The sequence below is a fragment of the Tinamus guttatus genome, unplaced genomic scaffold (genome assembly GCF_059628265.1).
Source record: "Tinamus guttatus ecotype Peru unplaced genomic scaffold, ASM5962826v1 Tinamus_guttatus_pri_ptg000138l, whole genome shotgun sequence".
Taxonomy (NCBI): Eukaryota; Metazoa; Chordata; class Aves; order Tinamiformes; family Tinamidae; genus Tinamus; species Tinamus guttatus.
In genome coordinates, this window is record NW_028288672.1 from 4,851,837 (window position 1) to 4,875,726 (window position 23,890).

Here is a 23,890-nt window from a genome sequence, read left to right on the forward strand (position 1 = left end):
GTTATCTGCGATGGTCCATCTATGCCTCTAATCTGATTTGAGGATGGCCAGGAGAGCTTGATTTGGACTAATGGTCACATTTAGTCTTTTGCCAGGGATAAAAAGTATCATTTCATCATGTCACATGCGATGACAAATTAAACTATCCTTTCCCACAAGTAAGGAGGATGTAATGACCTGTCTTCTCATAGTTTGACTTTAGTAGTCTCTGTTGTTTAACTGCTGCTATTGAACTATGGACTTCGGGCCAGATTTACTGACAGATCCAAAAGAAGATATGATCTAGGTCCCAGACCTCCAAAAAGATGATGGAGAGATATTATGAATCCTACCAACCCCTAAAGTCTTTGAAGGAAAAAGTATAGATGTCTTTGAAGACATTTAAGTAGGACACATCACTGGGAAAAGGGCCTGTATAGACAGATTATATAGACTGCCCTGTATGGACTGGCCTTGAAAGCACAATGAAGAAAACTAACAGCCCAGAAATCAGCCTCTGGTCCATACCCCCCTTCCCACACACCTTCTTAAGCTATGAGGCTTGGGTTTGAGCCAGGCTGTGTTTATTATTTCGGGCTTGCAGGATCACCATGTGTGCGTGGCACAGACCGGAGCGCATCACAGCAACAGCACAAGGGCCTTGCTGAAGATGCCAGCCAAGGTCACAAGCTTTTAAATATTTCTCATTACTATGGACACTTTTTTTTCTTTTTTTTCCTGTGGGTCTGCTCAAGAGTCTCATGACAGTTCTGTATGTACTGTTTTGTATGTATGGGATCATCCAGAAGCACAGAACAAAGCTTAGTATGCTGCTCGGGAGGCTGAAGTACCACTGTTTTACAAAATGGCTTATTCAGGAACATATCATGTATGTCACTGCTCTCTGCACTAAATGTGGAAGATTTTATACTGCATTTGATGAAAACCTGACTTCAGTTTGTCTTTTTTTCCTATCATTTAACTAAAACTTGAAGTTTGGTTTCTAAAATATATAATGCAAACAGAAAACAATAGGCATAAAGTTACATCACTAACAGGATAAAAGGATCAATAAAAAGTGGTGAACATAGAACAGACGGGTGGCTCCGGGGGGCACCACACTGAAGGTTAGCAGTAACCCCCCAGTTGCCCAGAGCCCAACTCTGCTCTTCTCCTAACTCGTTGTGCAGGTGGGTCTCACCTCAGGGGACCAGGACCGCCCGGCGCGCCATGGCACCCGCGGCCTCACAGCAGAGCCAGGGCTGCTCACTCTGCCCTTCCTCTGAAAGACACCCAAGGTGGGACCTCTACAAGGTTGGCATCACATATTGCTGACTCAGCAAGGGCAGGCTCCCGGCACCGATGACCTTTGCAGGAGAAAGTTTACGACCAAGCAACTTTGAGACAGTTCTGCCTCGAGCAGCCTAAACTTTCGTAACACTCCTATGCCCGTGCGCAGTCTCAGGAAAAGCATGTCAGAGCTGACAGCTGCAATTCGTCTTTCTAGAACTGCGACCGAGTGTGACAGCAAACACTCATCTTCAGCTAGGCCCATTTGGAAAAACGGCTCGGAGGCAAGCTGTTGAAAACAGGCTGTTTCAAACGGCAACTGTGAGGCCAGTGTCTGTGCTGAGTTGCCTGCGGTTCTGATACAAGGTCACAAAGTAGGACAAACAGAAAGAAGTTAGCATATGCTTAATAATGGAACATTTTTAATAATAAAATAATTTATTCCTACCTCTTATTCATAGATTAATTCAGGGAACCTGGAACCTAACTTATTCCCTCCAGAAGCTGTCCTCAGTTTGCTTACGCAACGGTATGTACCACGCACATCGAGTTAATTTTTTTGGTCCTCTCTGAAGGAAATATTGCATTGAGACAAAAATGAGGATAAAAGCCAGCGCGAGTTTTGTCACGAGGGCTATCTTGCCAAACTGTTGCTCCAAGCAGTCAGCAAAGAGTGGGTTACTCCACAGCCCAGAGCAAAGGGGCAGGAGTGGGTCACGCTAAGGAGCGGTGCAGAGGATTTGATACGGAGTTTCCATGCCAGAGACATGAGCTTGCACGCCACACTAGTAGGTGGAAAGGATGAGGCATTCCTGCCAAAAACCAGGGCTGCAGGAAGGATGTCAGGAGTGTAAGGACACGGCTCTTGTGTTTACCCAGAATGACTCCAATGCATTTTGCAATGGCTCAACAACCTCAAAAGACCACAAGCAAGAACAATTAAGTGTTTCATACCTATCATTTTAGTCCTCTAATGTCAGTTTTCAGCATGCAGAATGACACTGCATGGATTATGTCTCACATTTTGGAGGATCATTTCCAACATCACAGATCAGCAGACATCTGTTATTTACTTATTTAATGAGTGCTCACCATGTACCACAGTCAAATCACACATTTAACTACTATAAAAAACAAGCCCCTCTGGTCCTCCCAGCTTCTATAAGGCTTCTGAATAAAGTATTGCAAACATGTACAAAGAAGTGCTACATCCTATGAGGTTTGAAAGTAGCATTCCTAGGACACTCAAGATGGATTTCATCACAGTGTTTTAAGCAGCTTATCGTAGCAACCAGCCTAAAAGCATCCTCAAGTAGAAGACTTGTCAAAATCCTGTCTATTGTTTATATATTTTTATTGTTTATATATTTAAGTATTGCACAAATTAGTTGTATTTTTTATAATCATGTAATCTTCAGTTCATCTACCATATCTTTAGATTAGAAACCATTAATTTCTCTCTGCTCTGGCTACATAACAAAGACTTGGCCACTGAGCATCTACTCTGCTTGTCCATCCAATGCTGACACTACGTTTCCATCTTTCACAGAATCTTCCAAACTCCAAGATCCCATTAGAACGCTTCTAAGTGAAGCACTCATAAGCAGATGATCTCCAAGAAGGCATTAGTGCACAAAAATTCAAGAAGTGAACTTCACCTTTAGCTTCTTTCAGAGGGGCTAATCCTACTTCAGAGCCCCGCTATGCGAGACTGCCTACTGGGAAATTCTGTAAAATTCAGGAATGAAAGGAGTAGTCCAGAAGCACTGTGAAAGTTACTTCAAGCACAAGAAGTGCTTAGGAAACTCATGAGCTTTTGGAGTAACTGTGTCAGCTGGTCCATATAGACAAGACGCATCTGATCTCATCTGCTCTCTTTGTGCATCTCCATCTCTGGTAAATGCAAAAAAAATCACACTCAAGTCCCAGACTACCAGCAGTGGGGAAGACTGTCTAGAAATTGTTACATTTTTCCATTCCCAAATACATATATACTTATTTATAGTTTATATATGTGACTAAAAAATTAGGTAACTGCAGATTCATGACTTCTGAAATAATTTCATCTCAATATGAGTATTCAAAAGTGTTCTGATCAATAATATTGTATGAAATAAGAAGCTTTGATTTATAGTTTTAATTAATTATTGATGCTTAAATACAGATGTTCACAGGTAGAATGTTTTGCATTAATAATTATAAAAGTCATATTGGTTTCCACTGTGCAGTTTATTCAAATTAGAAAAAAGTTACCAATTATTCCACAGTTCACATGCAAAAACTGAAACATTATAGCCTGAAAAGTATTGATTTATTTTTAGTCTTCAATTAAGGCTTCCAGGAAATTCAACTAGGCAAACACATATCTTGATTAAAAAAAAAAATAGACAGACCATAATTCACTTAAGTTTCATTTCTGTTAACAAATATGATCAAAGTGAGTCCCGGTAGTATGCAGTTGCATTCCTTATCTTTTCAGGAGTGTATAGCTCATAGGAGTCAAAGTGATAGGGAAAGGAAATTTATCTTCAGCAAACGTTTCTTCAACAGTGTCTTGATTTGGAGTGCTGAATAAGCCATTGTAATGTTATGTCTGCCAAGATAAATAAAGCAAAACGAAAAACTGAACAGCTGATTGCAAAGTTTAGAGGGACAACAGAACACCAGGAAGTCAATAGAAATAAAAACAAAAAGCAAAGTTTTTCATTCACACTTAATTAAAAATTAATTGCTTAAGACACTAGTTTGTTGTTCTTGTTTGATTTTGTTTGATTTTAAATTATGTGCATTTTGTATTCATAAAATATGACAACTGTCATTAAGTTCTCTAAATGAGACCAAGAACAGATAAAAAATACGGGATGACCATAAAAAAGACCTTCAAAATTCAAACTGCAGTGAAATAAAGTGTGACAACAGAGGTGAGAACACATGATCTTAAATGAAGAGAAGGGCAAGTATCTGACAACACATAAAGACACCATTTAGGTAGAATGCAGGAGCCCATGGACTCTAAAAAACATGTAATATTGGATATTAGATTAAAAGTTAACAGCCAAAATTGTTACTTCTTCTGATACAACCTAATGCATTGGACTAAAAACTGGAGCAGTTTACAAACTGATTCATGAGCAGATTAGATGTTTTTGCCTCAAGGTAGCAACATCTGTCAGTGATTTAGGAAGGATGTCTGGGTGCAGCAGGAATTTCGGCCCTCAAATCTAAATTTCTGCCACATTATCTGTCCAAAGTTCAAGTACTCTAGAAATTTCCTACCAGACCAGCTTAGACATGGAGATTTCAGCGGCCCACACCTAAAGCAAAGTTAAAAACCATATACTAACCTTCCTCAGAGAGTCCCTTAGGACACAGAAACCTGGCAGCCTTACACTTGTATCTCCAAATGAGTCCAGCTCACTTGCAGTTTGCACTGAAAAATGACTGTCTCATATGACTGCACTGACATCAATCAAAAATTCAGAAGAAAATTCAGAGCTTCCACCCTTCTCCTTATAAGCTTAGTAGTTACATCACTAGTAACTAGTCCCTCAGTTTGAAAAATGCCACCATACAGTCACATGAATGTAAGGCCTACTTATAAAGTAAAAATAATGTATGGAGATGTATTAAATATAACCTAAAATTGGAAGGCTGTCATATCTAGTTAACAGTTCTTGAAAATAAACACGGTTTTTGTGATGGATTCAGTTACTTTGCTTATTGAACAATACTTTTCCAAAGACAACTGTCAAATTAATTCCATAACTTTTTGCAGAATTAAATCACCCTGTGAATGACTTGTCTGTATACGTTCCAGTCCTTCTAAATTACATAATTGCATGTAAAAAAAAATTGATTGAATGAAATACTTGCATAAAATCTTTCACATAAAACTGAGATCTTCTCTTACATACAGGAGTTAGTTATTGAATTTTCATTATTATTTTAATCTGATCAGAGGAGTGAAGCATACACTAATGATGGTGTAAAAAGAAGCAGCAGCTTACCTATGTTATCCTTCTCTTTACAGGAAATAGAATAGCAACAGATTTCTCTATCTTGAATAGCTGAAAGGTTTCTACAAAAAGAAAATTTCATTAAGCAGTGTTAGAGCTTTACAAAAGCTGACCATAGAAATTTCCATTAAATTACATCTTCTCTCTTTTTTTGTTCAGTGGGTTCAGTTCTATTCTCTGATATTAAATTTAAAAAGAATACATTATTACATATAACAAAAACGTTTTTTAAATTATAAAGATGTAAAGGCTATAGAGTAATTTCAAAAAAAATCAAATTTCTATATTACAGGGACACTATGTAAGAAAGAAAAAGGCAGGAATCCATGAGTTGAATATAATTTTTGTAGTGGTAACTCAGTAATGCTGCCTTATTTATTTTCTCTTATCTTAGCATCCATCTTTTATCCTTTTGTATTAGAATTCATAGTTTTATGTGTACTAACTAACTAACTAACAAGCAACAATATTCAGATGTGCACAGCATTAACCTTCAGGAAGTTCATTATACCATATTATACCATATACATAGCTTAAAGGTATCAGATCAGATTCCTACTGAAAGGATGCTTCTCCCTACAGGAAGAAACCATATTTTAATTAACCTTTCTTCTTTCTGTGAATTCCCCCATCTCTTCAAAGTTTCTAAATACTTCACTATGTTTTCATTTATTTATCTTCCTACAAGTCATCTAAATGTGCAGAAAGCAGATTTTATTCCTAGTGAAGACGGAGAATAGACATACTGAAAAGGGAAGAGTCCTAAGATCACACAGAAGATACTTCAATAAAAAAGGGAATAAAATGGCCTCTCAAGTACCAGTTTAGTTGCTTAGCCATGGAACTATCTTTTATTATCAAAACTTCTTCATTTCATTCCCTACTGACTAAAATTATGTCATTTGGGGCACAGAAACACATTCTGCAAAATCACTGCTGTAGTAGCCATTTTTGCATAAATGTACACTTCCCTTAGCAAATGCCTCAATTTAAGTTAGTTTCAGTAATCTATAAGAATTTGCTTTGGATATATGCCAAAAATACTTGAATTGCTTAAATTCACAGACAGTTGTTCCAAATGATTCTGTTCTAATGCCACTTGAGCATTAAACTGCCACTACAACATACTCTGAGAAGTGTAAAAGTGAGGCTATTACTCTCAATAGCAGTTGCATCTTCAGTGATGGGAAAACAGGATATCTGAAACAACTTTTACAGCTGAAACAATAATCAAGATAGGTTCAATTTTACTGCAGTCAGTTTTCAGCCTAGGGTGCTATTTCAACTGCCAGCAGAGCTCAGAGCAGAATATCTGAGAATGTAAAATGGAATCTGTTATTGCTGGCTATTGACATAGACTACCAATGACTTTCTCTTATGCATTGAATTTCAGAGTGCCTCAGCTTTTTCACAAGTTAGCTACTTACAATTTCTCAATTAGCTGTTTTTCATCCAGTGCGCCTGGTAGGTCTCTCTTATTTCCAAGGACTAACACCTGAAAGAAAGAATTCCTGATCATTGAAAATCCAGGAGGAATAAAAGTTTATTTTTGTCTTTAAGCATTTGCTGACATTCTTTTGGATTGTAAAGCCAAATATTTAAAATACAATAGCTGACACTTTTGAAATGACCAGTGACTGTGCAAACAGACTAGAAATCCTCCCACCCAGTCTGGGTCAGATGCTGGCTATCCACCCTTTGAAAACTTGATCATTTAGTCACCCGATCATGCATTAATATTTTAGCTTGGATCACAAGTGCACTTTGGAAATAAATGTCACAACTGTCCCCACTTACTCTGTTTTGGACCACATTATGGAATGGAGTCTGTTTGATAAACTGGATTACTTTTGCATGAAACTAAACCTGAAGGGGAGCATGCACCAGGGCACGCAGATCAGCAGTGGACACTCAATCTGCACGACCAAGTTAAAGCTCACCCAAAGCAGCCACTCCAGAAGTACAGAGAGTGCTTCATTTTACACCTGCTTCGTTTCACAGTCCTCCTCTTATTTTGCCCACCCACTTCCCAATGTAGACAGAGGCCACTGGAAGGCATCCAAACCATAAATTACCAACACCAACCACTGACCGATTCTGCTGCTCTCCCTTACTGCACCCACAGGAGAAAGGTTGCCATTACATATTAAGTCTGAGAAATAAGAGAAGTTTGAAGAACAGATGCTGGGACTAAAATTTTAAATGTACTCAAGGTCTCAAGTATTAATAAAGTGAATGAGTTGAACACAATCTAAGTAAGTAATGAAAGGCTTTTCTAATTACAATTGCATTATTGTTTTCCATATGTGTCAAAATCAAGACTGTTTCGTATTTCACATGGATCTGGAACACATTAAACCTCATTGCTTATCCTCTCAGCTTAATAACGGTACCTTAAAGTCTATAGTACGAAGTCTAAGTACAATAAATTAAAGGAAGTTCAATACCAAAGAAATAACAATAAATAAAAAAATACATTACTGAACCCTGGAAATAACCATACCTGTCAAGCTGGGGAATTGGAATGTAATATTATAAAGTACAAAGGGAAAGGAGCTTGGTTAAGTACTTCTGAAGATATTAGAGAACTATCATGCCAGGAAGGGACAGAAAGAAGTAAAACAGGATGTGAGAGTGCAAACATAGAGAACAGAAGACAGTGTCATCCTCCAGCCATGGCCTGAATGTAGGCTTCTGTAGGATTTGTTCAGTAACATATACTTACTACATGAAAATACAGTAACAGAAAACGTTACCGAAAAAAAAAAAAAGAAATGGGGAATCTCTAGAAAAAATCTGCTTTGAGAAAGGGTATATTTGTTTAACTTTATTCTCATATTGACTTGATATTAGCTACCTGTCTACTCTTCCTTAGTTGACTTCAAGCATTCCCACTGGCCAAAGTTCCAAATATTTGTTTACAAAGATCAGGGTCAAGCAAGAACTATAAATTTTGGAGTATCTTTCCTGGCTGACCATGTACCATTTCAGCCTTTCTTATGATCAAACGTCTGAATCCTTATTAGGTGACACCAGCATCAAAGACCAATGATGCTAACCAGACTGATCATACTAGGTCTAAGTCAGCAGATCATAATTAATCAAACAATAATTGATTAATTTTGAAAACAAGAAATATTGGAAACAAGATTTCCACTTCCTCAATTCCTCGACAGAATTTTAGAAAGCACACTATTCTTTGGCAAAATGAAGATCCTACCTGAGAACAGATTTGTTTCTCCCACATATTTTTAGTTTGAAAAACTTAAAAGTGAAGAAAAAGTCATGAGACAGAAGAGTTCAAGTTCCTTCACGTCCTCTGGAAGTAGAGAAGACTACTTGATGTGAATGTCTGCCAGCCTTCAGAATGACAAATCCCACATGCCTTAAGATACTACTGCAAATGTATCTGGGTGACAGGCTCGGACTCAGACAAGAAGGGGACTGACTGGAATTACTATCTGATAATGTTACATGTGAAAATGAATTTGTTCCAAATATTCTGACCTTTAAGCTGGAAAACATACAAACATACTGCAACACTGATAAGATGCTGAGTGTTGTAAAAAAAAAAAATCGCAATAATTTTTGTAAAAAGAGAGCTCAGTATCTCAAGGTTTAAGCTACTATTTTTAAAAGAGGCCCAGACAACCAATTCATCAGGATTTAGGACACAGAATTTACATTTCTGTAGGAACATTAAAAAAAAATCAAAATACTTACTGGAATTCCATGCAATTGTGGCTTGTCTATCAAATTGTGTAGCTCATTCTTTGAAGCTTCTACTTTTTCTATGTCTGCTGCATCTACCATGTAACTACAATGAGAAAATAGTTATTTATAGTTTTGTCCATTACTTACAGAAAGCTGCATTAAAATATCCGAAATGTGACAAATGTGTTCTCATTTACAACAGCAGCACTGAAGTACTTCTGAGATCTCTAAGCCATGCATTTATTAATGCCTAAGAATGCACAATCAAACATGGGTGGTGGGAAAACATGTCTTGGAATATACAGTTGCTTGGAACAGGAATACACCTGGGATTTCTGGATGTGTAAGAGGTTCTGTTCTATTTGTACTGTGTTTGAGTCTTTATATTGAGTGGTTAGCCCTTTGTCAGATCTAAGCATATTATTAAAGACCTTCCTAGGAACAACCTTGCCTATTGTCATGAAATTTTCAGTACTACAATCTAACAGCATGAAGGCTAAGAGCAAATGGATGGAAGCTGGGATACTATTAAACATACCTGTATTTGGTGATGGCAATCAACAAGATTATTTCAAGTGCAGGAAATAATTTTCTGCCAACTGGATAATGTAACAGGTCTCCTTTACCCTTTGTCCAAACTCCAATAAAGTCAAAACAAGTCATTCTAATGCGTCAATCTCACATTCAATAAAGCGTGCAAAAACTTTCTCCTCACTTCCTATACCTACTGATAAATGTCTTTATAACTGAATAACTAGCCGGTTAAGTCACTGATTATCCTATTGCTACCAGCCATGTATTTTTTTTTAATTCATTTTTGTGTTTCTACAGACTCCTCAGTTTCTGGAAAGAATGCTGCTGCATTTTATGTTTCCCCCTTTTTTTATGTTATCATCACGTTAAGCTTAACAACCCACCGTAAGAGAAAAGCTGAATGACTAAGAAAGGGCAAATGATGAAGGCGGACAGGGATAAAAGTACACCAATGTTAATAATACACATTTTAAAATTCATTTTTTATGTAGATACACAAGACAACTTACACAACTGCATTGACTCCTCTGCAATAACGCTCCCACATGCTTCGAAATCTTGGCTGCCCCCCAATGTCCCAAACCTGCAAGAGGTGAAAACAAAAGCAATTGTCATCCTCGAAACATTTTAAGTTACTTCGAGCTACACAGTACTAACAGAGATACCTACATTACAACAGAAGTCTTACATACAACGCCAGGTTTATTTACACTACCTAAACGTAGGCATTTTATAAAGTGACCGAGCTCATTCTTGTTTTGCCCTCAAAAAATCAGTATTTTGAGTAGATGAGAATTAACTTTACAGTATGTGAAGCCAGTGTGAATCAAAACCATCTCTAAGATCGAAATACCAAAATAAAGATCTAAATCCTGCAGGCAAAGCTAGAGCTCTTGAAGGTATATCCAAAGAGCTACTAAGTTACCAGTCACATACATATTAAAATAGTGATGAACACATGATAACAAATACGTTCCTTTTGAGTGTTCATCAAAGACAAGGGGTAATAATTGTTTCTTATTTCAAACAGATTTTGCTGTCAAAGCAATATGCTTTATATACCAAAACTAGAAGGCATATCCATTATAGCAAAAATTGGAATTGAAAGCAACATACACAGAAGTAAAAGTTTATGTCTTCCAAATTTCCTTAGAAGTTGTTCTCATATTTGTATTTTCTAAACTCAAATGCATTAACGCTGCTGTGGCAATGAAGACTTGTACAACAAAGATAGACTTAAGAGATCCTTTGCATTAGGGCTTTTTCAACTAATGTGGACTACTTTTTTTATTCTACAGTCCATATATCATATTTATGTATCAATTTCTCTATTATTTTCAACACCTTAGGTTCATATTTTAAAATGAAATATTTCCCAATTTACCATTAAGATCATTCACTGACTGCTATCTTACTCCTCCTGCTGGCATAAAATTAATACACTACATAAATGTAAATTGCCTTTGATCCTCTTTATATTATTAAGAGTTATGCACATTAAAGAGAGCAGAGCGAACTTCTAAACACAAAATGGATATCAATTATTATTATTATCCGACATCTGAGGGACTGTTTCAAAGGTCTTCATAAAATAAACCATTTCTTTTTAAAGCTCGAAAGAGATGAGTAGATAGCACAATACTATATCTAGATAACAAACCCCACACCAACATTAATTATTCCAATAACTCATCAGGACCTTGACATCATCAGTAACCATCTGCTGCACATCTGTGCTTAGGCAAAAAGGAACCAACTTATTTTCTTGGTAGGTCAGAAGAAAAAGAAAGAAAGGGAAAGAGGTTTGATGATATACTCCATCTATACTATACTAGAGTGCATTGCAGAATAAGTATTATTCTCATTATTTTCAAGAAACATCTTGAAGCAACAGAAAAATAAGTCATTTCCAGTCAGCTTCCCTAATAATGCTTGCAGCTATTCCGTAAAGGACGGCATGGAAGACACAAGATAGACTAGGTATTCTTAATAGCACTTGCAACTCAGTTAACATCAATATGTTCAGTTTTAGCTATCTGAAATGGGGATCATGATATAAAAAAACATTTCCTTCCTTCCCCATCAAACTGATTATAGAACTAACATTTCTTGTTCTTTTTATCATATTGAATAGACTTGGGAACATTATTTTCACAAATCTTTATAGGTAGTATTATTCCAAGCTGACCAGACGATATAAAGAACCAGAAAATGCCCACAGAATGACCAGTTCTATTTTCTTTGCTACCTAGTGTCACTGCCTCAGGGGAGATTGAAGTCTCAACCATTAGCGCAGCACTATCTCTTCAATCACAATGTTCTAAGACAAGAATCTCTGAAAACGCCTTCTTTCAGTTCCCATTCCTCATGTGCCTCCAAGGTTCCTTCCTAAGACTGCAGCTATCAGCTATTTGTAAGAAGCAAATCTTCTTTTGCACAAAGGCATTGTAACAGTTGATTAAAATTGCAATTGTGGGAATATGTTCAAAGGTTTTCAGTTACAAGAGCACTTACTAACACCCAAAGTTGTGTTTCTTTTAGTCAGCATATATTGTACAAGGGCTTGACACTTAATGAGCAAGGTGTAGAAGGGAAAAGTAGCATTTTCTAGATGCAAATTTATAATGTCTTTTTTTTCTGGACATTATGGGTAAGATTTATCTTGGTGATTGATATGTCTACAAGGAGACATTTGTATCCAGACGCCAATGTGTGTGTTCAGTATCTAAGATCCCACTGTAGCCAGTGAAGTCTAGACAGCCATTCAATTCAGTTGACCAGATGGAGATGTCTTCTTTAGGATGGCAGATTTATGCCCAAGGCTCTGTTGACTGTACTGACAAGATCCCCACTGTTAAGAGAGCTTAAACGTCAAGCCAGCATAGAGCTGTTTATATTCGGGTATCTCAATCTGCGAGCTGAATCTGACACTATATATACTTGAACTCTTGTATCTTTCTTTCTTGTACTTGTATCTTTCTGATTGGAAGTATAAAAGAAAATATCAGCCATAAAACCTTAAATCCTGAACAAGCGAGGAAATCAAGAAAACACTCGATCAGAACAGTATTTGTTCTAACAATTTGAAGGTAGAATCAGCAACACCTTCCATCACTTTGTACACGGACAAACACATGTTCAGACACATGACTGAAAGATCCAGGGCACAGACAGTAAACATGCTCATAATATTCAAAGCCAACTCAAATGGATGAAGTCAGGCAGTGACTTTCAAGTATGAGATTCATCTTTCACAGCAGGCATCTAATCCAAGTAACTAAGATCTCTTTATGGTTACTGAAGAGCTCTGTGGGCATCTACAGCAGGAAATGATTACATTGACCTTGCACAGCAAGTGACTCATCCTTGCAAAGCACCCACTCTGCTGCAAAGAGTGTAATTCAGACAACCAGCTCAGGCTAGATTCCTCTTTTCTACCTGAGGCAGGAGAGAGAAATCTTTAACAGTCATTTATTATAGAGTGGAATCTTCACTGAGTAATGGGCCTTGTCTAGTAAGTGGGAAACTTAAAAAGTCTCCCCTAACATGAAAAATGCTCAGTCCCTTCAGCATCTTTGTGGCCCTTTGCCATACTTGCTCCAGTAAGTCCCATTTTTCTCTTACTGGGGAGCCCAGCAACAGGGACAGTATTCCAGAAAAGGTCTGGAGAGGAGATTGCTACCCTCAAATTGCTGACGATGCTCTTCTAATGATGGCCAGGATGCCCTTGGTCTCCTTTAGCTGAAGACTATACCGGTTGCTCACGATCAACGTTATAATCACCACGACCCCATGCCATTTTCTGCAAAGCTGCTTTCCAGACAGTCAGCCCCCAGTCTCTACTCATGCAAGCAATGGTTCCTCCCTAACTACTGGACTTTGCATTTCCCTTTCTTAAACTTCGTAAGGTCCCTGTTGGCTCATTTCTCCAGATTGTCAATGTCTTTCTGAGTGGCAGCACAACCATGTGGTCTATCAACCACTTTCGCCAAGTTTAGCTGAAAACTTGAGGGTGCCCTCCATCCCATTCTTCAGGTCATTAATGAAGATCTTAACATTAATGAAGATCTTAATTATCAATACAATACTAGTGACCGACCTTCACCTAGACTTTGTGATGCTGATCATCATCCCTTCAGCCCAGCAGTCAAACCTTTCTTCACTCCCAATGATAAACCACTTGGATACCCCACAGAAATTCTTCCTTATAGAAATAACAGTGTTTTGACCTAAAATCAGCCCAATTACAGTATGGACTTTTTAAAAAAGTATAGATCATCTGGAACGGCCAGCAACTGATGAAAGACTTGGGAGTTCATACAGACAGCATGCACAGGGACAGAAATTACTGCATGGTGACATGACAGGTGAGATTTTTATAAATTTTGCTGATGAATTATTAAAAAGCAGGATAGCTCTGATTCTGCCAGGATGTTTGAGAGCGGTATACGCAGAGGAAGAAATTCAGCAATTAAGGAAACATGCAGAGATGGGATCTTCCTCCTCCATTCTGTCCCAGCAGAGCAAATATTGAGTACCAGGAAGGGCTGCTGGGCTTGGCTCCTCCAGCTCACTCCCGTGCTCAGGACAGCCTGGCCTGAGCGGGCGCCGGCCTCCAGTGGTTACAGCTGCATCCACAGCCCAACCCCTACAGCCTGAGCGCACAGGAGCACTGCTCCCTCCAGGCTGCAGTATCGGAGAGGAGTGCGGAAACTGCCTGCAAGTGTCACAGCAAAACCTTAAAGGAAGTCGATCTGTCACTTGGGTGCATTAGTGTCTTATGCTGGTCTATTTCTTTTTACATTTGAAACTATTCCAAGGCTATCATTCTAAGAATCAAGGGCTGATGAGCTGTAGCCTCACAATCATTTAAAATCAGTTATCTATATTTGTCTTCTGAGGCTCTATAAAATGTTTAAAAATGTGTTAAAAAACATTTCAGGAATAATTTACCAGTAATTAAAGCTAGGGAACCTCTCAGAAGAAAACTATAACTAATACAGAGCCAATCCAAAAATAGTGCAACTCAATCAAAATCAAATCACTACATGAAGAAAAAAAGGTACCGGAATTAGAACTTCTGCTAGCTTAGGAAAACAAAATGCAAAAATAGGAGGAAAGCAAAGATTACAGGTTCCTTAGTTTTTGCATTCTTCTGGAATTTAATGGAATCTAAAGACTCCATTAAAACTGAAGTCAACAAACCAGATGGTGGATGATGTACTAGCCTAATACTTTTTCTTAGTGGCCTTTTCTCTTTTTTTTTTCCTCATGGCAAAAGAGATAAAATATTAACATCACCTATTTGTTGGTGTTGTGACTTTGTCTCTCTGAAGTGATCAGTCTTGGTCTTCAGGAATGTCATGTTTTCCCTTGGTGGCTTTTTGACCCAGCTGGTTTCTTAGCCTCTCTCTTACATCAAGTTTAATTGCTTCTGTTCAGCAGTGTCTCCTGAGACTTCTCAAAAAGGTCAGATGTAAGACATATCTCCTCATCAAGAAGATCATTCATGACATCTCTGAAGGACTTCATATTCATTTCATAAAATAATGTTTTAGCCAGGAATTTTAATAATAGCTGATATTCGGGTATCATAAGACTTGCATGTTTGAGAAAGGTAACCTGCTTTGTTGGGATAAAAATATGGCAGAAAATTTCATTCTAAATCCTAGCTCAATGAAAATTCAGCATTCTCCAGTCTTCAGTTTATCAACAAATTATGACATCCCTCTTACAGTAAAATAATTTAGAAATAATTTAGCTGTTAGCTATCAAATTTTAACAGCTGATCTAGATACAGGTTACAGTGACTTATCAGGGTTTCATCTTGACAGGAATTTAAGCATGGATACAAGAACTGTATTCTCCTAAACTTATCAAAACTGCATGCTGTTCTGCACGGGATAAATAATTTGCTGGGGCAGTTTTCAAATCCCATTATCGCTTAGAATCTAGTTAACATATTACTCTATCTTAATATTATCACTTTATTCTCACTGTATTGTTCCCACTTTTCATGTAACCTGACTTTTCAGGTCACAATGTTAAACGAGGCATAGTTCCATACATCCCAACAGAAACTCGCTTACTTCCTCCCTTACTTCCTCTCCTTACCATATAATCTGGGTAAAAACCTCCAGTATAAACCTACTAGTCACTTTTCTCACCTACTTGAACTATCCCATTTCAAAAATTGCAGCTACTTAAGTCTCTCCAGGTTGTCCTGAAATCAGTAATTTTACCTGTGCCATACTCTGCTTTCCCCCATGGTGCTGGTGCCACCAGGCATACAGCTGTTTGGGAAGCACACTGTCTGGTAATCCAGCAGGGAAGAAGCTAGCTTGCTTCTTTTCTTTATTTTCTCTTGTTTTTTCATTTGTTGAAGAATGTTGAAGAATTAGTTTCATGAAGAATGAAACTAATACATAAGAAAAATAATGCACAGCTGTGTGCCACTCAGTATACCTTAGTGATGTATGGCATAAATATTGCCTATCGCAAACAGAAATGTTGCTCTATTTTGAAATTTCACCTTCCCAACCTTACCTTCCACATAGTATAAGCACTACCACAAGCAAATCTGGCCACAGAGAAATGAACCAACAGAGATGAGGGAGAGCTAGGATGATGCCCTATGTACTGTAAACACAAGTGACAAAAGAAGCAAGACAGTGACCAGAAGTTAAACTTCATCACTGATGAAAATGCATGTGGGTTTTCACCACTTTTAAAGAGAGCATTCACCAGAATCAGGACAGAAAACATAACGAAATAACAGCATCCACTAACAATAAAAAGCTGCATACTGTTACTCAGCAGAATGTGCATCTTATGCAATATTTCTTCTTTCTCCGCAGAGACCAGTTCAGTTACCATTCACTCTTCTGGTTCTTGAGACCCCTCCAAAAGCTGAGCAGTAATTTTGTTTACCTTCCACTGGATGACTTTAAGCCTGAAATGGTGTACACTTTGTCATTTTTCTGACCTTTTCCACTGCCCTAAGAGCAGTGGAAAAGGTCAGAAAATGGCTTTGTGCTATCCAGCAGTATATGGGCCTGGCTGCAAGAATTAGTTTTGACAGGTTTTTAATTCATTATCTTATATTTCTCCAGATAAACTGCAACTGATGTAGGCTTACTTACTGACATCCAAGCTCCTCGATGTTTCCAGAGAGCTATCCATTGTACAAAGTAATGCTAGTCTTGACTAGCTATTCCAGGAGGTATACTCCAAAGATTAAATGGATTTCATTACCTTTCATGCATGGTGGTATTAGTTCCTACATATTGCTTCATACTTGCCAGCAACACATGACACTGACAGCAGTGAATTCCATGGGGAGGAAAAAAAAAAAAGTGCTGAAAAAAATGATCTTTGGGAATAAACTATAGAACAGAGAGTCAGAGAGCTATTGTACACTCACATTTGTAGGGGCTAATGGTTCAAGCAGTTCCCAGTCCATCCCTGAATACACAAATGATTAAAAATAATAACAATAATATTTCCGTTTCCATTGCCTGAATGGAGTAGGGATGTCCCCTCAAAATTTCCTACTTTTCTCTCCTAAAGCTCTGATAGTATGTACTTTTCTTGTCAGTATATATTTTAATAAAAAAACAATAGAAGTATAATTATATTATTTTAAAACATTAAACCGCTAACACTCAAAAGTTGTTTTTTTGGCTACAAAAAAAAACATTTCTTATTGATTTTTTTGTATCCTATAAGGATACATTTTTTACTTTAATATAAAAAAGAGTTTAGTTGGTTTGTATTAAATTTTATACTAATCATCATATCATAGTCTTAAAAAAAACCATGATCATACACACCCTCCATATATGTGTGTGTATATATTTTTAAATACATATATATATATATAAATGTGTGCGATAGATGTGTGACCATATTTTGCTTTCTTGCTCACCTGTTTTATGACAAGAGGAAGATCCAGATTGTCCCCCAAACTTAAGGACTATTACAATACTGATGCACAGTTACAAAATGGAGGTTACCAAGCCAACAGTGATTTCGCCCGGCCATTTCTCATGTCTTCAGATGTTTGCTATTTTTCCCTTGACTTTCTACTATGAAATTACATTTCATGGGAAATTAAAAACAGGCCAAGCACGGGTAAGAGTTTTTATTTCAGTCAAACCTGATGTGATTTTTTCAAGGGGCAGTTTTAAGAGGAAGGAGGGTTCAGGGTAAAGAGAAGAGATAAATAATATGAGAGTTTTCATTTGGAGTGATTTAAAAGACTACCTGCAAAACATCAAGTTGTTATGTCTTTTCTAAAAAACTCTTTCAAATGCTATCTTTCAAACCTTATTGATTAAAAATCTTTAAAATGTTATCCAGTAGGCCTGCTAATAGGTAAGTGATTGTAGAGGAAAATAAGGATTATCCCACAAACTTGCAGCACTGAAGTAGGTACAGTTGTAATGCCCAGCTGAAGGCCCTATTGCCATGCAAAATTCTGAAATAGTAAACCAAGATACTTGACCACAGGAATAATAAACAGTCACACAATCACAGCATCTACATGTTCATTTTAAGTTTGGGTTGATTTTAGTCCAGCTTTAACATCTCCCAAGCAAGAGAAGCCATTTATTCTTTTTTTCACCTCTTGACATGCTCACTGTTTAGAGGTACTGAATAGGTAGAGAGAAAAGATTCACATTCATGTAAGAGGATATAGCAAAAAGTATTTCAGGATTTCACCAGTCCAGAGGGAAAAACAGTATTTTGAGAACTGAGAAAGGAGGGAAAGAGAAGGAAACACAATCGAACTGCCAGCATCTGTATTTTTCTATAGGCCTAAGAGATGGTGCACCAACAATTAACTTGTATTACAACAAGTTAATAATGTTTTGGGAGAGCTAGACGTTATGTGAGCTAAACCTCACTTTCCACTGAGATGCCTGAGCGGAGAGAGAAGTCAGTTCACATTTCATTTGCAGTTGTGCAAGAGAGAAACAGAGAGAGGCAACTTAGCTCCACTAATTCCCCAGAATTTATGACCTCTCTAATTGACTCTGAAAGAGTAGAGTGAGGCTGTGTGGCATGTTTATCATTAAAACAGACTAATACAACACAAAATATAAGTCTACATGCTTAAAAAAGTTATAATTTTTGAACTAAAAAACCTGATGAACAAACTTCACGGATTCATCCACGCCTCCTCACAGCTTCAGTAAATTGGGAAGCCGTCACTTTTCAGTACAATTTATGCATTTTTCAGCACTGTGTACAGTCCAGCACTACTCTATCCTTCCCTGTGAATAAAATGTACCCCTACTTTCACACAGCAAGAGGATACAACATAAACTGTTGAATGTGCACAAAGATTTGAATGAAAAGATGTACGAGAAAACAAATTATTAATGTCTTCCAGTTAAAGCAAGTATGCTTACTTTTGATTCCTTCATCTTATTGACTAGAATTATTATACAAAATGGATCTCTAAATAACGTCTATTAAAAAGAATATTCCCTGTAAAGCATTTTAAATAAAAAGGAGGAATAATCAGCTACTGAGTTAAACTATCTATCTTCCCTGAACCTAATGAATTCCACGTTTTCAGTTGAACTAACTTCATTTTTTATAGTCGTTCAAACATGTACTTACCTTTATGGTAACATTTCCTTTAGTTATTTTTCTCATATTGAAGCCCACAGTAGGAATCATATCTTCTGTGAATTGCCCTGACTAGAATACAAAAAAAAAACCTATTATAAATAATTGATAGAGAGCAGATAAGTTTCACATTTGCAATCTATTTTATTTCACAATTGAGGGGAAAAAGTAACAGCAACAAAACTTTCTACGAGAGCATTAGCCAACACTTCAATTAATGCATTGTCATGGTGAGGAAGGCAGTTCATTTCAGCTCGTTTAAATAATCTTTTATTTTCCTCACTGTCAAAGATCACCTGAGAAATCACAAGACTTTGGATAATTTTTCATCTGATGTTCGAGCTGACCAGAAAGCTGCTTTGTCACAACGCAATAAAATGGACAATATTACGACTTTTCCCTATAGTTTCTCAACACTGCTACCAGTGGTTTAGCTCCAAATGTAAACTAATGGTGAAAGAACACTCAATCTAGAAAGTACTAAATGCAATCCCTTTTGGTCTGAATAGATTGCAGTAGAAAACTCCCACTGCTAAAACTGAGATTAGGATGGAAAATATAGTAAAATTAAAAGTACGCACTGGATGAAAAATAAGATAGATGGAAAATATTTTTCCAGTAAGATGGAAGAATATAAGGAACTCAACACACTCTAAACTCAAAGTGCCAGATATGTCTTCTATCACTAAAAGAAATATTTCTATGAAAGCAACTTATTATCATGACAAACAGGTACCTTACAAAAAACCGCCTACTACAGAAGATGGCTTTTAAGGAGAATGAAGATGCTCAGTACTAAGCAGATTACTTGTTACTCATTCTTTCCTTCTTCCTTTTCAAAATGGGTCATTAATAAGTCATTTTATCTCACTAGTAGGAGCACACCAAGATATGTAGGTCACTTAACATTAATGTCTACACTGTGGATGAAGAACTCTCTGTAAGGCACACAGTAATTCTGGTTTTCCAGAAGTTCTGGTTACCTAGGAAGGAGGAAAGCAGGATATACCATGGGTCATCAGGACTTTTCTACCCATACTCTCATCATCCACCTTAATCATCACCCTCACCGTGTCCTGGAATGTGTTTTTTTTTTCTTTTTTTTTTTCTTTTACTTTTAGGGTGGGTTTTTTTAAGAAAGCCTGGATATATAGACAAGGAGGAAAGCAGGCACGCTCCAAAAGGACTCTCCCACCTGACAAGTGGGAGCTTCGAGGCCCATCACAGCAGCTGTGCTCCTCACACTGCAGGACCAGCCATCAGCTATGCCTACTGGATTTGCCATAAACTCCTTCTTCACTGTTTGTGGCGGAATGAAAACACTTCACATTTCTAGTTTGCATTCACCAACTAAGATTGACTAGTTTTAATCTAGGACTTCAAAAGCTAACTTTTCATGGTTATTTGTTCCTCTCTCAAGATTTAGGGTTTTGGAATTAGATCCTTCAGGCAAGAAACAACTTCCATCCATTACTTATTCGATCTTACCTACGGGAATAAATTCTGTACTATGTATCTTCCCCATCTTTTGTTTCTGAAAGTCTCTCTTTTCTCTTTCCTTGCTTCAGTGACTTGTCAACAGCAATAGGGAAAAACAGTGAAGACAAATGTACTTGTAGTCTCATAGAGATACATGTACCCAGCAGAGACAGAATTTTTGATGGGATAGAGTAAGACAAAGCCACTCAGTAATAATCTGCTGTAGCAAAAAAAAACTGTCCTAATTTTCTAAAATACATAGTGCATATATTTGCAAAGGATAGACATTCACACAGAGAAACCTTGAGGAGGTAATATGATTATTCGTGAACAGGAATGCCTGGAAAACTAGAGAGCTAGCCCAGGAAGCCATTATTTAAGCAAACTCCCTGAAATTAAGGAGTCTGTTTTTGTTAGAAAATTATGCACCACATGTGATATGTTAAATTGGAAGATATACATCAAAAATACAAAATCATAACTGCTCTGGTATTGGGGTTAGAATACAAAGAATTAACATCTCCTTTATTGATCCTTAGTCCTTTCTTCTAAAAAAGTGGTTGAACAGAGTCAGCTACAAACTACTGTGTTTACAGTTCTTTTACCTTCCCATACAATGAGGAAAAGAGGGTAATGTGTGACATCTTTTGACCATATTTCTCCAAAAACTCTGATTATTGCATTTTGTTTCTAGCGTTCTATGTTCAATAAAGTAAAAGGAAAAAATAAATTGCTTGCTAAAGAAATTTTACATGACAGATTTCTGACAGTACTTTTTGTGAATATTCAAGGTACTGTCAAACATTTTTTTGCTGTATCTCAGTAAAAATAAAAATAAAATAAAAAGAGAGATTATACATCCTGTCAGAGATAAAAATAACTTATGCTAAGTTTATAATATCATTCTTAAATGTTGGTGAATGCTGCACTGACAATGAACACTGTTATTACCCGTAACTATATCAAAAACAACGGGCCAGATTCTACTTCATTACATCACTGCACATCCAAAGCAGACAGCAGTGAAATTACCAGTCCTAGTGGAAACATTGGGTAACAGCTGTTTCTGCACTGGTAAGAGAGGACCAAACACGCTTCTGACTTTTCAAGGAGGAGACTGTCTCAAAGTATGTTTATGTAGTGTTAGCATATTAGGACCTCTGAATGTTACTGCCATATGAACATGTAACTTCTTATCATTTTTTTATGACCTGTTGTATGACCCATCATTTTGTGATGGTTACTTCCATCATTCCCTAGGGATCATCGTTCCCTAGGGATCATCGTTCCCTAGCTATACATACAAAACACACACACACAGTCCCCAGTCTTATTTGCCATCCCCGTTGTCAACTGCATTCAGGAATAAGTTGTTATTTATTGCCTTATCCTAAGCTACTTCCAAACTCTTACCACCTTTCTTTGGAGATTATGACAGCAAGTCATCTGCAGACTGGGAAATGAAAGTTTTTGTAGCTACAAAATTACTTTTTGTGACAATCCTTAAGTTGAAAAAAATGGATGCCTTTCAGAATATTTTTAAATTATACATTTGTTGACAAGAATCAAACCTGCACTAACAACAGTGCTGTTTCATCCATGGTGATCTTAGCATGAGAGCGAGAGAAACACAAGCCCCACAGGTTGTGGTATGTAAGTTAGAGGACAAATATTTACCTGCTTAAAGTGTAATGCCACATACTACTAAGACAGCACTGAGGTCTCTGAACTGCGGCATCCTTATTTGCTCCATTTATGAGATCAATATAAGAAGCGAAGTAATCTATTAGGCTTTTTTTTGCTCCTTCCTCAGCAGACCATTGGCTTGGGAGATGAACACTTGAACATTAGGAGTGCTGAGGCCTATGTCACCAAGATCACTTGAGTGCCTAACAAACTTAAGTCAGTTACCATTATTTGCTCTTTACTGATTGCCGTCATCTCCCAAAATATACTTACATTGCTAGCTGCACTTTCCCTTCCTCATCCTTTTTCTCCTCCTTTTTGTCTCTCTTTCCGCTTCCTCACTCACACTAATCCATACTCCTGTTTTCTCCCTTAATCCACAATTGTGTATTACACATGCAAGAATACAACAACCACGCTAAATGTGCCCATCGCTGGATCAATCACTTTGACCACAGGCTGCACCCCACCCAATTTGTGTTTGATTTCTTCATCTGCCAACGCTTCGTGGTAAGGACTGGCTCTTCAGGAACGTCTAGAAGCGCCTATCTCATGGTAGGCGAAGTTGCCCTACAGCTAACGGCAGTGACCACCTCGGGACTGCACTGTGAAGCTCCATGACGAGTAGCTCGCATCTTGTTTGCATCTCTCAAGGGTGGGGAAGCAAACCCTCAGGATGGATCTACATGAGGAAAACGCCATGGCCATTGTCAACGACAGGGAGGAAGGACGTCCGGAGGCCGCCATCACAGCAGGACGGGAAAAGCAGAATATCAAGGAATTAGGGGAGACGTTAATATCGACACCACTCACGGAAGGACGCAGTGAAAGGGAAGCCACGGCCTTGGGGGAAACCTGCCGTTGCTGCTCTGGGATACGCGGCGCACGCTAAGTCACCCTGCCTCGAGGCGGGCCCCGGCCGCAGCCGCGGGAGCCATTTTATCTCCCGCCCTCAGAGCCCCCGGCGCCCCCGAGGCTCCGACGCCGCCACCCGCGGGGCTTCGCGGCGGCCGCTGGGGGCGCCCACGACGGAGCCCTCGCCCCGGCGGCCCCGTCCCCATCCCGGCGCCCCGCGCCGCCACCCGCCGGCCCCGCTGCCCGTACCGCGAGCACGGTGAGCAGCGTGGTCTTGCCCGAGTACTGCAGCCCCACCAGCGTGAGCTCCATCTCCTCCTTCCAGAAGAGCGAGCGCAGCCACTCGAGCAGCCGCGCCACCAGCGCCAGCATCCCGGCCAGCGCCCCCGAGCTGCGGCAGGCGCCCAGCCCCAGCGGCACCGCCTCGCTGCTGGGCATGGATGAGCCGGGCCGCGGTCGGGGCTCTCGCTGCGGGCGCGCCGGGAGCCGCGGCCGCCTCACGTGATGGCGCCGCCGCCGCCCTTCTCGGCTGCCACTTGCTGCAGCCAGGGGAGGGGTTTGGCCGCGCGGCGGTGGCGCGGGGGCGGCCGAGGCGGCGGCCGTGAGTCAGGCGGGGGCGGCACCGCGGCGGGCGGCGGGCGCGGGCGAGGGAGGGAGGCGCCGTGCGGGGCGGCGGGGAGACCCGAGCGGCGAAGGAG

The 23,890-nt window shown here is 38.8% G+C and overlaps 1 protein-coding gene across 2 annotated transcripts; it reads right to left on the reverse strand.

The window, feature by feature from the left end:
• Nucleotides 1–3,556: 3,556 nt before the first annotated feature.
• On the reverse strand, nt 3,557–23,638 carry LOC104568216 (ADP-ribosylation factor-like protein 8B). Of its 2 annotated transcripts, XM_088521904.1 has the most exons (7): nt 23,442–23,638; nt 19,164–19,244; nt 10,043–10,116; nt 9,009–9,102; nt 6,713–6,780; nt 5,277–5,347; nt 3,557–3,862 (listed from the first exon to the last, which is right to left on the reverse strand). In XM_088521904.1, the coding sequence occupies exons 1-7, from the start codon at nt 23,628–23,630 to the stop codon at nt 3,813–3,815; spliced, it is 627 nt and encodes a 208-aa protein (XP_088378030.1). In that variant the 5' UTR covers nt 23,631–23,638; the 3' UTR covers nt 3,557–3,812. The 2 variants fall into 2 exon arrangements, with proteins under 2 accessions (XP_088378030.1, XP_088378029.1); XM_088521903.1 differs by lacking the exon at nt 3,557–3,862 and having other exon boundaries at nt 5,146–5,347.
• Nucleotides 23,639–23,890: the final 252 nt, after the last annotated feature.

Coding starts and splice junctions, on each gene's coding strand:
- LOC104568216 (XM_088521903.1), bottom strand. CDS start 23,630: ATGCCCAGCAGCGAGGCGGTGCCGCTGGGGCTGGGCGCCTGCCGCAGC. Junction 6,781..9,008: donor CACAATTGCATGGAATTCCA/GTAAGTATTTTG, acceptor TCTTTCTTTCAG/GTGTTAGTCCTTGGAAATAA. Junction 5,348..6,712: donor AAACAGCTAATTGAGAAATT/GTAAGTAGCTAA, acceptor TTCTTTTTGTAG/AAACCTTTCAGCTATTCAAG.